The 13,011-nt window shown below is 37.2% G+C and overlaps 1 protein-coding gene across 6 annotated transcripts in view; it reads left to right on the top strand.

Moving 5' to 3' along the window:
• The first annotated feature begins 1,526 nt into the window (after positions 1 to 1,526).
• The window catches only part of wwc3 (WWC family member 3), a 49,456-nt gene continuing 37,971 nt past the window's right edge, over positions 1,527 to 13,011 (top strand). For all 6 annotated transcript variants that reach the window (XM_077198722.1, XM_077198723.1, XM_077198721.1 and 3 more), the window contains exon 1: positions 1,527 to 1,962. In XM_077198722.1, coding sequence (XP_077054837.1) covers positions 1,817 to 1,962 — 146 coding nt within the window. In that variant the 5' untranslated portion in view covers positions 1,527 to 1,816. The remainder of the gene's footprint in view (positions 1,963 to 13,011) is intronic.

Genomic DNA, 13,011 nt, shown 5'->3' with positions numbered 1-13,011 from the left:
AATGTCAAAAAAGTTACTTGAATCAATTAACAGTAGCCTACTAATAAAGCCCCATTCTTACAGATCATTAACTAAAAAAAATTGGTTTAGGGTTTAGATACCCTTAAATGTCATTACAAACCAATATGATTTTTGGAATCGAACATGGTCATTATTCACAAATGAAAAAGAGTAGCATCAACATTTTTCTCAACTTCTTTTGTGGAACGATACGAGGGTACATTAATTATGAAAAAATTGCTATTTTTATATGATCTATTCCTTTAAATCCCTGTAGAAGTTGATAAGGGATGTTAAGGGTTATTATATAAAATTATTATAATAAAGAAATTGAGCTCTAAAGTCACTTCTGGAATTTTTTTTATTTCATTGGCCTCGTGTCTTTTCTCTCTCTCTTCCTGATATTTTGTATAATATGTATTTATATTTTTAATGACATTTAAATTAGTTTGACAATAGGCTGAATAAACTACAGCATACAAATGCACCGGTTTGTTACTTACTTTTTAAAAGTATTCTAATGGCAATAGTGTGATGAGGAACGGAAACGGATGAGGAGGAGTAGAAAAACAAACTTTAGATTTATTTTATCCTACAGGAAATAGTGTGATAAGGAGGGAGTAAGACGTTTCTAATACACAGAGGTTTGATCTATGATGCCAGCATTAAAGGCTATATGGTTAGATGATTGAAAATATATTACAAACGGGGGACTACAATACTCAAATTGAATTATTTATATTAAGAAATATCTAGAGGTTTAAAATGTGTATAAGGTAAGCCAGGAGTAGCCTACAGTATGTCATGTGATTGAATATAGGAATCAGAGAGAGAGAGAGAGAGAGAGAGAGAGAGAGAGAGAGAGAGAGAGAGAGAGAGAGAGAAATGAAATGGGGAAGGTTATATGTTCATGCACAAGCAATAACCAACAAAACAGAACAAATAAAATAATTTGTTTATAAATTATTATAGATACCCACTGGACTAAAAAATGTGTAAAATGTAGGCTAGTCTACAACAACACATCTACAACTGTTGCTTCCTGTAGAAAAAAGAGCTATAGGCAGTCATCACTAGATGGCGGTCTTATACTAAAAATGGAAACTAAATCAAGTGACTGAAGCGTTTGAGTTTCTTTGATAAGGTGTAGGCAAAACGGTATTTTCTCATTTCTGGAAAATGTTCAAAAGTATATCAGTACAGCAGTTTGCCACGCAATCACGAAAGGAAATAGCCTACGTATGAAATTATGAATAGGCCACTTTTTTTTAATATACTAGACAAATTTCGAGTGTAGTGCTCTAACTTTATCTTAAATCTTTATTTAATAAAAATTAAATAAAATTGACCCAATGAGATAAAAGTTGCTTTGAAAAAATTACAGGTCTATTTATTAAAAATTCTTAACAAGTCACAAAAATCACACCCATCACATGGGTCAGTTTAAAAAAATGCATCCACTTCCATCAACAACAATCCCAAAATCATACGAGCGCCACTATAGGCTTACTTTCATATACGTATGCATTCAGAGGCGGTGCTTATGCAAATACGCCTGCCCGAATATGGAGAGTGTGGAATGAAAGATGGTAGATAGAGTCAAACATGGAGGACCGACACACAGAGAAATGAGAGCGCTGCAAAACTTTTTGGAAAAGGTGGATGCAGGACTGCCTGTGTCGATTTGACCCGCGGTTGTTTCTTCGTCGTGACGTTTTCTGTTTCCGAGAGTTGGTGGGAGTTAAACTTTTGTAATGCAGTAGAAAGTTGTGATATATTTGTTGTTGGAGTAAAGGAAGGGGGTCCCAGCAGCGCTATGCCGTGGGTGAGCAGCTGTAAGCGGAGAGAGAGCTCGGAGCTGCCGCTGCCCCCGGGCTGGGAGGAAGCCAGGGATTTTGATGGCAGAGTCTTTTACATTGACCACAACACTCGACAAACTTCATGGATCGACCCCAGAGACAGGTAAAAGTGACCGTGAGAGGTGCTGCATGCTTTATTGGCTGAAGTTTGATGATTGTTTGGTTGTAGAGGGCGGGGGCTCAGATTGAAGGGATGATTAAGAAGCGAGGGAAGTTGCACAGTTAGGAATGGAAGTGTTTTCATTCCACAGGCCAGAGCTGACACAGTGTAACATGGCTGGTTGTTTCTTTGTGCTTGTCATGCCAATTTACTGGCACATTATGTGCAAATAATAGCCTACACGTTTCTGTCTGAGTTGTCTTTCAATGACTGTTCACCTGAAAAAGTCCAGTAAAATGGCTATTCAATCTTGTATAGTGGTGTTTGTATGAACTTCCTTGTCTTATTAATATTTGGTTGGATTTGTATGAAACAGCATCAGTAAAGAGGCAACCTTTTTGATGATGTTGTCCCTTCATCTAATGTTTGATGGTATTAAACAAGTCCCAAGTGTAATACTTGACAGTGCATGTAAATTATGTGTTGCTTAAATTTACAGTAGAACTTTACAGTGGAACTAGAACTACAGTAGAATTTACAGTACAAAATTAGGATTAAAGAAGATATGCGTACAGCTATAAATGATTTATGCGAGTTATAATGTTTCTATTGTGTGTGTGTATATCATGATTAATTTATTTGCTTTTAAAATAATAATATAATAAATATATAAGATAAAGTAAAAAGCATATAGTATATTTACTGTATATATGTTTATAAAATGATTAACACTAATTGCAACCAGCTGAGTGTTGACATTTTAATAAGCATCCTAAAATCTTCCCTTGTCACAAAATAATCAGTGTCAGTAAATACCATTTCAAAGACTATTTACAATAAATTTAATTCAGAATATACTTTAATCAATTTTAATGACAAAAGTTATGTGATATTGACTCGAGTTGCCTTAAGTGTGATATAGAGTTGATTATACATAGATATCCCATTATCAGTGTCAACAATTTAGCTATTCCTAATTGTCAGTCAAATATAAAAGATACACATTGGCATTTGCCCCTTGTCACCTGCATCATTTTCCTCATTTGTCATCTTGGCTAAATCTAGATGTTATGGATCTATAGAGTCAGGAAAGAATGCTTTTTCTTTTACTTTTGTCTTTGAAAAATCATTATAGAATGTCTGGTGATCTCTTCGCAGTAAGTTTGAACATTTCTGAATTTAGAATATCAACAGAAAACAGTTTGCCCCATTGCTTCAGTTTTCCTAAGAAATAGTAGAAAGGCAAATGACATACTGTATTTTATTGCTATTTTAATTTATCTATTAAAAGCATATATTTTTCCCCTGTTATTTTTTTTAAATGGTCACATAATGTAAACAGTGTGCAAATGAAAGAGAGAATTGAACTGTAGTTCCAAGAGTTCCATGTGCAAATATGTATGGAATGCTAGTTGGGCCGCTGAGAAAGCAGTGTGGATGTGCTTTGTGAGGTCTGTATTTTCACCAGCAGAGAAACCAGCCTTTCAGCCCAACTCATTTAAACACAAGTTCACTTGAAGCCTTGTGTAAATTAAATAGAGGGGATTTTGCCTTGAGGGTAGTTAACATGGTTTCATCTTAATTTGTAGGGTCACTCGTGTCAAAACAATGAGCAAGCAGACCGACACCTCAAAGGCAGTTCTGTCATTGTATGACTCTAATTGGATGGTCGCATTGTGCTGAGAACATGTAATTTGGATTACATTTTCACCACTAATGTTTACGTAATGTAATAATAATAACAATAAATACCTTTTGCTGTATTTTGAGTAAAAATGTCAAAAATCAAACATGATTTAGCCTCTCAAATGAGTGAATCTACTTTTTTTATTGGCATTAACATCACACCGCTGTCATAGGCATGGACAATGCAACATCCCACACAAATTGATAGTCTTTCACTTTTGCCTTCATTGCTCTTGTGTTATGTGGTGTATATTTCGTTTTCACTCTAAAGCATCTTTAACACCTTCTTCCGCTTCCTCTCCTTTTCAAGAAAAGGAATGGAGTAGCTTGAAATTAATCAAGATAAGAAAAACCTGATCTGCTTTAAGGCTCCCCTCGACAAAGTCATGTGACATACTTTTGTAATGTGATGCTGATTAGAGTCTGAGAAATCTCATATTTTCATGTCAGGAGAGCGGTAAGGAGTTATCCAGCAGATGTTGAGGTGGACATGTGAGGACAACACATTGAACTGGGGCGCTCATGTGGGCGACATGAGTTAAAGCTGGTCTCATGACATTCTCTCCCTTTTCCTCTCTCTCTTCTTCTCAGTGTTTTCTGTCATTGAGTCAGTATGAATGGCAAAATAGCTGAAAATAATACAAGAAGAACATCCACAATGGAACCTGTCAATAAAAGCATCAGAATTATTAATGCGCTGTATAGCCTCTGATTATGCCATAATTCTGCTTTTATTTGTCCTGTCTGTACCTAAACTAAATTTGTAGGTTTACAACTGTGTTTTACATTACATTACAATCTGATTACAGTCTTGTCCATTGTGGACTTTATTGAATGCATAGGGCCTATCTGTTAAGACTAGAACAGGTTAGTCTAGTCTGGGGGTCAATCATCTTATTTCACCAAAAAGTGCAACTGCTGGTCATATTTAGTATTGTCTCATTTGGCAGTTAAGCATTGATTTTGAGTTGATGTGCAAATGCATTAGATTTTTGGAAAGTTAATTGACACCTAGTTCATTATATTGGCTTAATTTATATAAAAAGAAAAATATTCTGACAGAGAAACCGAGTTGGTACATCTTATCAGATATTTTTATCTATTCCTCAGGCTCTTAAAGGGATAGTTAACCCAAAAATGAAATTTCTCTGATCATTTACTCACCCTCAAGTTGTTCCAAACCTGAATGAATTTATTTCTTCTGCTGAACACAAAAGAAGATATTTTGAATAATATGGGTAACAAAAACAGTTGATTGGCCTTATTGACTTCCATAGAATGGAAAAAATATATTATGCAAGTCAATGGGCCAATCAACTTTTTGGTTACCCATATTATATTTGATTACCCTTTTGTGTTCATACAAGAGATCCATACAGGTTCGGAACAATTTGACCGCGAGTAAATTGAATTTTTTTTAATTTTTAGTTTCCCTTTAATGAAGTATAGTCATTTCTGGGAACCTTTAAGGACAAACAAGGCCATAGAGCATTTGAGTAGAATAGAATTCACTATAAAAACTAAAAGCCTGATCTATATTTTTGTGAAATTCCATCGTTCCTGTCCTTGATTTTACTTTGAGCTTGCATTTATGGACGTTTACTGTAGTTCTTTACAATTATTTTCAGAAATTATCTGAGATACTGCTTCAGAGCACTAATCACTTGTTCACCCTACCTCAAAAATAAAATAATTATAGTTAATACATAATAATTGTTAATAAATTTATATAATTATTATTATTATCCAAAAAAGAATATTCAAAGGAAATAAAGTTGATCATAGGCATGATGTTTTACACCACCACCTTGTTTGAGCATCAGCTGTGCACAAGTGAACATGAGTTTTCGGGTTTTCAGGCCCAGTGACGGCTTGTAGTGAAAATTGGAATCGGTGTGTGAATTCACTGCACAGTCACCTGGGAAACCACTGGAGCTCCTCTGTGAAACAGGGCCACCTTCCAACACCTGCCCCTCACTCCCTAACTGCATGCTACCAGTACTCATTGATATTCTAAAAGCATATCCAATACCCAAACCCGTTTTTGCCTCTATGTTGTGGTGTTTGCTTGTAAGCGTCCTTTAGGATGTATCTGTAAAGTTTTAATCATTCTTAGCTGGGTGTGACTTCCATCGAAAAAAAGGTGAAAAATTATTCTGTGGTATTGCATTTCTGTCATGGCTTGAAATTGTCACATGACTGCAATTTGAGCAGCAAACCTTGCAGTGCTGGCTATGCAAAAAAGAAGTGTACATTTTAGAATTCATCTCTGAAATTTAGTGAGAACGTTACTATCTTTAATCTCAATAACATAAAAGAGGTCTTTTTATACAATATTTTCAGTATTGTCTTCAGTGCTTTAGTTTACAAGAGGGCTTTGCGGAAGGAAGGGCGCTTCACCTCTGCAAGACAATAGTCGGGTAAACAGCGAATATCGCCTGCGTCCGTTTGCCGTAAAGACTGTCCGCTGCGTGTTTTCCTAAGGTGACTCCCTAAGAGTCCGCTCTCCTTCGTCCACTTGCTCCAACATAGTTTCTGTGGGGAGGCTCTTGTGACTGTGGAATGAGTGCAATGTCAGGCATGCTTACACTAATGCCTGAGGGACTCTGCCCGTGATCGGCCCTAGACAAAGCTGCCCAATGGAGGTAGCAGTTCCCACGTGTCTTCCCTCCCTCCATGCCCAGGCCCCAGCGGCTCTCCCTTTATTCTTTACAGGCTCTGTTATGCAATGGCCACAGCCAGGCCTGCCGCTTGGCAAAGGGAAGCTTTTATACGTGGTCACAAAGCACACCAAATTCAATTATTCTGGAAAGTGGAAGCCGTGTTGCCAGCGCCAAAAGGTTATTCACATGAACGCAAGCCCCTCAGTGCTATTTTGCTTCCCTTGGTGTTTTCATTATGTCGGTTAAGGGAGGGCAAGTTTTTTTTTTGTTAAAAGGGGGTTGGTGAACATGGCTTTTGTTTCATGAGGAGTGTGTTTGTTTGGAAGGTTTGACAACAGTTTGTGTAGATACTATGTACTCCAATTATTGTCATGGGCTCTTTATGAAGAGAGATTACAAACACATCCTTGTAACTAGATGTGGACTTTTGGACTACATTCTATATCTTAGGTTCCAAAAATCTTATGACTACACCTGACCACCCCAATTAAGCAATACATTTAGGAACTCACAGTACGTTCTTAAGAACATAGTACATTAGGCTATTTAGTGAATTTCATTATTTTTTGTTCATGATGTTTAATCATATATTTAATTTTCAGTGAATTGTGCCAATGACCGACACATTTTTAAGATGCTGACTTTAGTTTAAAAAAAAGAAGCAGCAAGAGTTGAGTTTTGCACAATTCCATTGGACCCTGTCTAGATGTTTTGAACTTTTATTAGAGGTCCACCGAGACTGGATTTTACTGATAACGATAACTAGGTTGGACCGCACTGGCCTAACACCAATTCATCAACCGATAGTTTTTAAATTAAATACTGAATGAAAACAAACATTGCACTCCAAATAAAATAGTGCTGAACATCATTACTAAAAAAACAACACCACTAAACCATATAAATATTAATCTCTATTTGAAGCATACAGACTATATTAAAGCCACACAAAGACAAACGATTTACTGAAAAATTCTCAATATTCCAGCCTAGGGATAAGTCCTTATGCATTTTAACAACGATTTGGGAGAACTATGTAATTTAAAGTGCCCCATTATGCTATTTTAAAGGTTCCTAATTTTGTTTTGGAGGTCTCTTACTACAGGTTTACATGCAAAGGTAAAAAAAAAACCACTTGATTTTCTCATAATATACATTGCACATCACCACACTTCTCAATGATTCTCAAACGACTCAATGGATTAATCAGTCTCTTTACATCCCTATTATGCGCAAGCTTTCTCTGCTCTGATTGGCCAGATGGCCTAGTCTGTTTCGATTGGTCTACTGCTTACAGCGTGCGTCGGAAGCTAAACACCCATTACCATAACTGAATTAAAGCGGCACTATGCAGGATTTCCGTTTTTTTCAAACAGCGACCCCTAGAGTCGCTGTAGAGTACTTGTACTTAACGTTACTGTCGTAAATACAACTCACACATAGCGTATCTCCACTCACGGCCTCTGCACTTTATAATAATAAAGTACCCTACCGTGTTAGGCTTACCTGAGCCTAAATGCCAGATGACATCAATAAAGTTACATCATGTACGTCGCATTATTTCGTGACAATGTCCGTTATGTGGTTGTTAGACATGCTTATTGCAATTTATCATAATAGTTAGCAAATTGCGCTCATTTACACTATTTACAACGTGTGTGCTTATTTATGTCATGATAATTATGTGAGATATTGACAACTGTTCTCATGATAATCGCAGGAATCAACTTTAACAGTGAAAGCCTGACTGAGTGGGACACTTGTCCGGTTCCTCGCGCTGTCAGATTCTCGTTACCTTTTTCTAGACTCTTCCGACCGCGCTTTCTTCGTTTTTTCGCCATTCTGAAAACGCAGGTCCGATGTTTACTCGTGTCTGACTCCTCGCTCGGTCAGTCTGCCGTTTCCTCTCTCTCTGTTTCTCCGACAATGCTTTCCTAGCTTTCTGCTTCTTATATACCGGCTTAGCCATGACGATAGTTGTTCTTATAGCTAGCCGGATCCTGGATGGGGGCGTGTAAGCGTGTATGTGTGCGTGTATGTGTGCAGTCCCGTAAAGCAATTCGTCACATCGCGAGAGCTGAAATCACGCGGTACTTCCTGACGGCGGCCCGCCGGCCCAAAGTTGCAAGTGTGGTTTTTCCACTCACAGGCACCGGGGGGGGCGAGACTGCTTTAAGCTCCGTCTGGAGGCTACCTAAAGCTCAAGCTCAGTTTACACACTGTACAGACAGTTACGATGACGTCGATTTTACCATAACTTTGTTTAATTCCCTCTCAGTCTTTCTGCGGGGGGTTGTATGTAAGCCCCGAATGTTTACTGCTGCTTTAATGCTCACTGTTCAACACTTTTCAAAATATGACGCGACCCCCCAAAGAGCTCGCTGAGGCCCCCTTGTGGGCCGAGACCCACCTGTTGGGAACCGATGATATAGCTGACAGAAACATATAAACAAATCAGAAACACATCCGACTTTAGTTCTTTAAAATTCGAACACATTGTGTTGTGTACACACACCGACGGCGCCCAGCTACGACTTGCAGCTTCGAGGTTGATCGAAATCCTGCCTCGCCACAGAGCGCCGCTCACAGTTTTCTATTAAAGTACCCCTATTATGGTATTTCAAATATTCCCTTTCATGCAGTGTGTAATATAGTGATTTGTGAATGTACATTTGCATAATGCCCGTCTATGTTGTAGATTGTCCGCCCATGAACAACTTGACGCCCACAAACACAAATTTTTTCTGACGACTGCTTCTCCAATCTCAGAGTTCAAAGCGAGATTCGCAAAACACCTGCTCTAGAAAGTTGTGTCAGTACAATGACTGATGTATCATAGTTTGCAAAACAAATGTGGCTCCATCCTTTATCTTTACTCAAAGTAGTAAGAAAGACAGACAATCTACATTAATAGACATAGTGGCCCACAGCTGATTTGCCGAACTATTTCAGTAAGACAGTAATAACATGAGTTAGTGGGTTGGCTGGAAACGTACACAATATAAAACAAAAAACTACGTAATTTCAATTACTTGGTAGAAAATGTATTCATCAATAATTATTCATACTTAAAAGTTGTGGTTCTCAGGAGCCAGCTGGTCCAAATAAATTGAGTAGGCCTACTGACACAACTTTCTAGAGCAGGTGCTTGGCGAATCCCGCTTTGAACACTGAGATTGGAGAAGCAGTCGTCAGTAAAATGTTGTGTTTGTGGGCGTCAAGTTGTTCATGGGCGGACAACGTACAACATAGACGGGCATTATGCAAATGTCTTAACTAGTGATGTAGAACCTTAATGCAGTGGTATTCGAATTAAAGATGACTCATGCGTTCTGAGTTTATCCTTTCTTTTGGGAGACAATAACTATTTATCGTGCACTTTCGACTTTACAACTTTTCAGAACGTTTACATTCACAAACCGCTATATTACACACTGCATGAAAGGGAATATTTGAAAAACCATAATAGGGGCACTTTAATAGAAAACTGTGAGTGGCGCTCTATGGCGCGGCAGGATTTAGATCAGCCTCGAAGCTGCAAGTCGTAGCTGGGCGCTGTCGGTGTGTGTAGACAACACAATGTGTTCGAATTTTAAAGAACTAAAATCGGATGCGTTTCCGATTTGTTTATATGTTTCTATCAGTTACATGAACATATCAGTTTGCTTTCTCACGTCACTAGCTTTAAATATGCAACTTCACTGCCTTATGACTGAATAAAAGTGACCAACTGGATATAAGCTAAATGCAAATAGATTGTAACAATCGTGACATTAAACATTTGGGTTGGACTTGTGTATTTTTGTCACATTGTTTTAACCATTTGAGGTAATAATGTTAGCAGCATCCTCTCTGCCTGGACGGCAAAAAAAACTGCTGTTTTTTCTCTATTATTGCAGAATCTAGTCAACAAATGAATTACTTTATAATATGAAAACATGTACTGTTTGGTAGTGTACTTTATACATACAGTTTTGTTGTCTATGTTTTAAATCCGCATCTGAAGTGTCCCGTTCTGTGCAGTTTACAGTCTCACAAGTCAAAACAAACTCCATAAGGCGTCAGTGATTCTGCATCTAGAGGCCGCTCTCGTACTGTATAATGATGGTGGACCTTTTTTTTTTGCTTTTGGACGCATCCCGGAAAAACTATCGTTATGGATTTTTCCTGATAACTGATTGTATCATCGGTTATTGGTGCCAATTAATCGCTGATTTTAATCTGTGTAGTCTTAATGCAGACAATAAGTGCAAGTGGACTGTATCAGTAGTTTTTGAGCTCTGTCAGTGACACTTCTGGGTTTTAACAGAAATGTTGCTTTCATTTCATGTAATATTTTAGGTGCAAGAGAAACTGTTTATTTTACAATCAATACTATTCAAAAGTTTGGGGTCACTGGATTTTTTTATTTTTATTGGATATTGATATTTTCTCCTGTACAGTCATCTGCATTTCTCTTCTTTATCATCATTATTATATATATATATTACATTATTAACAGTTTATCATTATTAATTAACTTTAGTAAAGGTGGACACCATATTTAATTTGATGTTGACTTGTTTCCAGTAAACCAAAAACACCAAACACAGTTGGTTAAAAGTATGTAAAAGTAAAATGATTTTTCCATGGCATTTACTGATTCAGGGGGTTGAGCTTGTGAGTGAGAGTATCATCTGATTCCTGTTATCAGACTGCTCACTCATGTGTCAGTGGTGTAGCTTTTGGTCAAGGCCGCACGTCCTGTTGTTTATGGCATAGTTTTTGGACATTTTGTTCTGTCACTAGTATCAGATCCATTTCAGAAAAGTACTAACGCGATACAGGTACATATTAGACTTAATTTCAACCCTGAAGAGTTGTGAATTTTATTTTCAGAACAATCCAGAAAATTAACAGAGATGTGTGAAAGCATGAAATCAGTGTGATATCACTGATATCGACCACACAATATTTCAGCGAGTAAGCATGTCCTATTGAGGAAGGACTGTCCTATTAAAAGCTTAAAATCAAAAACTGTTAGACCCAGACCTCAGCGTCTTTCTGATTTTTAAACATGCCAGGTGCACTTGGTCACACACAAAGGTTATGCCGATCATGTCTGGAATGCTAGCTTTGCAGGATGTACCAAACTCGTCAGGGCCGTTTACCGAGGAATTTTAATACATGGCTGTCTGAAGATCATCAAGTGCCAAAAAAATCTGATTCACCACACTTTAATATGACAGACTCATTCACCCTTAAGGAACTTTTGAGAAATTATTCAACAAGCTTTAATTTACTTTATTGCTCTAATTTGTTGTACATAATGTTGGAGAAATATCAGATGTTTTTTATTAGTTACTGCATTTATCGTTTTATTTTGTTTTATTATGTGTTATTTTGGCCGATCTTTGTACCGAACTTGAACACAAACTGCATTGCAATAATTTCCCATAATGTCATTTGTGTGTAAATATTACAAAGTCTGTAAACATGACATTAACACAGGCCAGAGTCAGGACATGCTGAACACAAAGAGGAGAAGAGAGCGCAGAAGTGCAAGCAGAGAAAATACTCTACCAGGCACAGCAAGCTCACTGTTCGCGAAGTTCAAATTATTGGAAGTATGGAAGTATTGGAAATATGAATATTGAATTGAGGGTGAAGGCTTAAATGAATGTGTCTCTGAAGGGAACTGACTGTCAGAAAAGTTTGAACAAAAGTTACCTCCATATAATGCCCATTAAATTGGTGTTTTTAAGTGCAGCACTGCTTTGTTTACAGCGTTAACTAAGGAAAATCTATATCACTGCTGTTCCATAAGTGCCACCTACTGGCAGAGAGTGAATTTACATTTTCATTCAGCCCATCTGCTGTTTTTGTTACGTGCAGCCTGCAGGTATGTTTTATGTTGCATAATTTCACAAGGCTAAAGTCAAACCATTCTGTTTTTGCTTTAAATCTTAAAATTATGAAATCCAGTTTGTGATTAAAATGCTTGGTTGCCTCTAATTTCAAATGGTTTAGCTTTGTAATAGAGCAAATAAACAACAAATATATTTGCGTAAAGAAAAAAAGAAGCCTATTTTTGGCATTATCCTTTTTTTCTACATTGCAGGAAAATTTCGAATATTTCCCAGCTAATTATGACCAACAAAATTTGAAGGGGCATGGGGAAATTATTTTTAACTTATTTATGCACAATATATGTTATTTTATTCATTTTATTTTGTTGTTGAATATGACTTACTCTTAAACTTTAAATTTTCCTCAGCTATTCCTCTTTGTACAATCTTCCCTGTCTATCATTGTCTCGCTGTGAAAGTGATAGCAAGGATGGCTGTATCTAAATGTGTCAGAATGGAAGTTCTTCGGCAGATCTACTTATAGTCGACCTATTTCTATAAGATGCTGTATATAATGATAGGAGGAGGCGTCTGTCCTGTGCTGTCTTATGCACTCAGCTGCCTGGACGGAAATGAACAACATAATTGAAATTCCTCCCAAAGTTTTGATACAGTCTTTTAAACTGAGAATGCAATTTTTAGATTGACACTTGTGGATCCCAGCATATACATAGCACAAACGCTTATGCTTATGGTATCAGGATTAGCTTGGCCATGAGTATCTTCTTTTATGGACTGCCGATGTCTGTTGTTATTTTTTTATTTTAGTAGATTTCTTAATGTTGTTGTTTTATTGTCCTATCTAAATCAGATGG

Source organism: Siphateles boraxobius, unplaced genomic scaffold (genome assembly GCF_051911475.1).
Source record: "Siphateles boraxobius isolate OS27281-9 unplaced genomic scaffold, OSU_SipBor_1 41, whole genome shotgun sequence".
NCBI lineage: Eukaryota > Metazoa > Chordata > Actinopteri > Cypriniformes > Leuciscidae > Siphateles > Siphateles boraxobius.
Note: the sequence above shows the minus strand (reverse complement) of the source record. Positions and strands in the feature narration are given on the sequence as shown.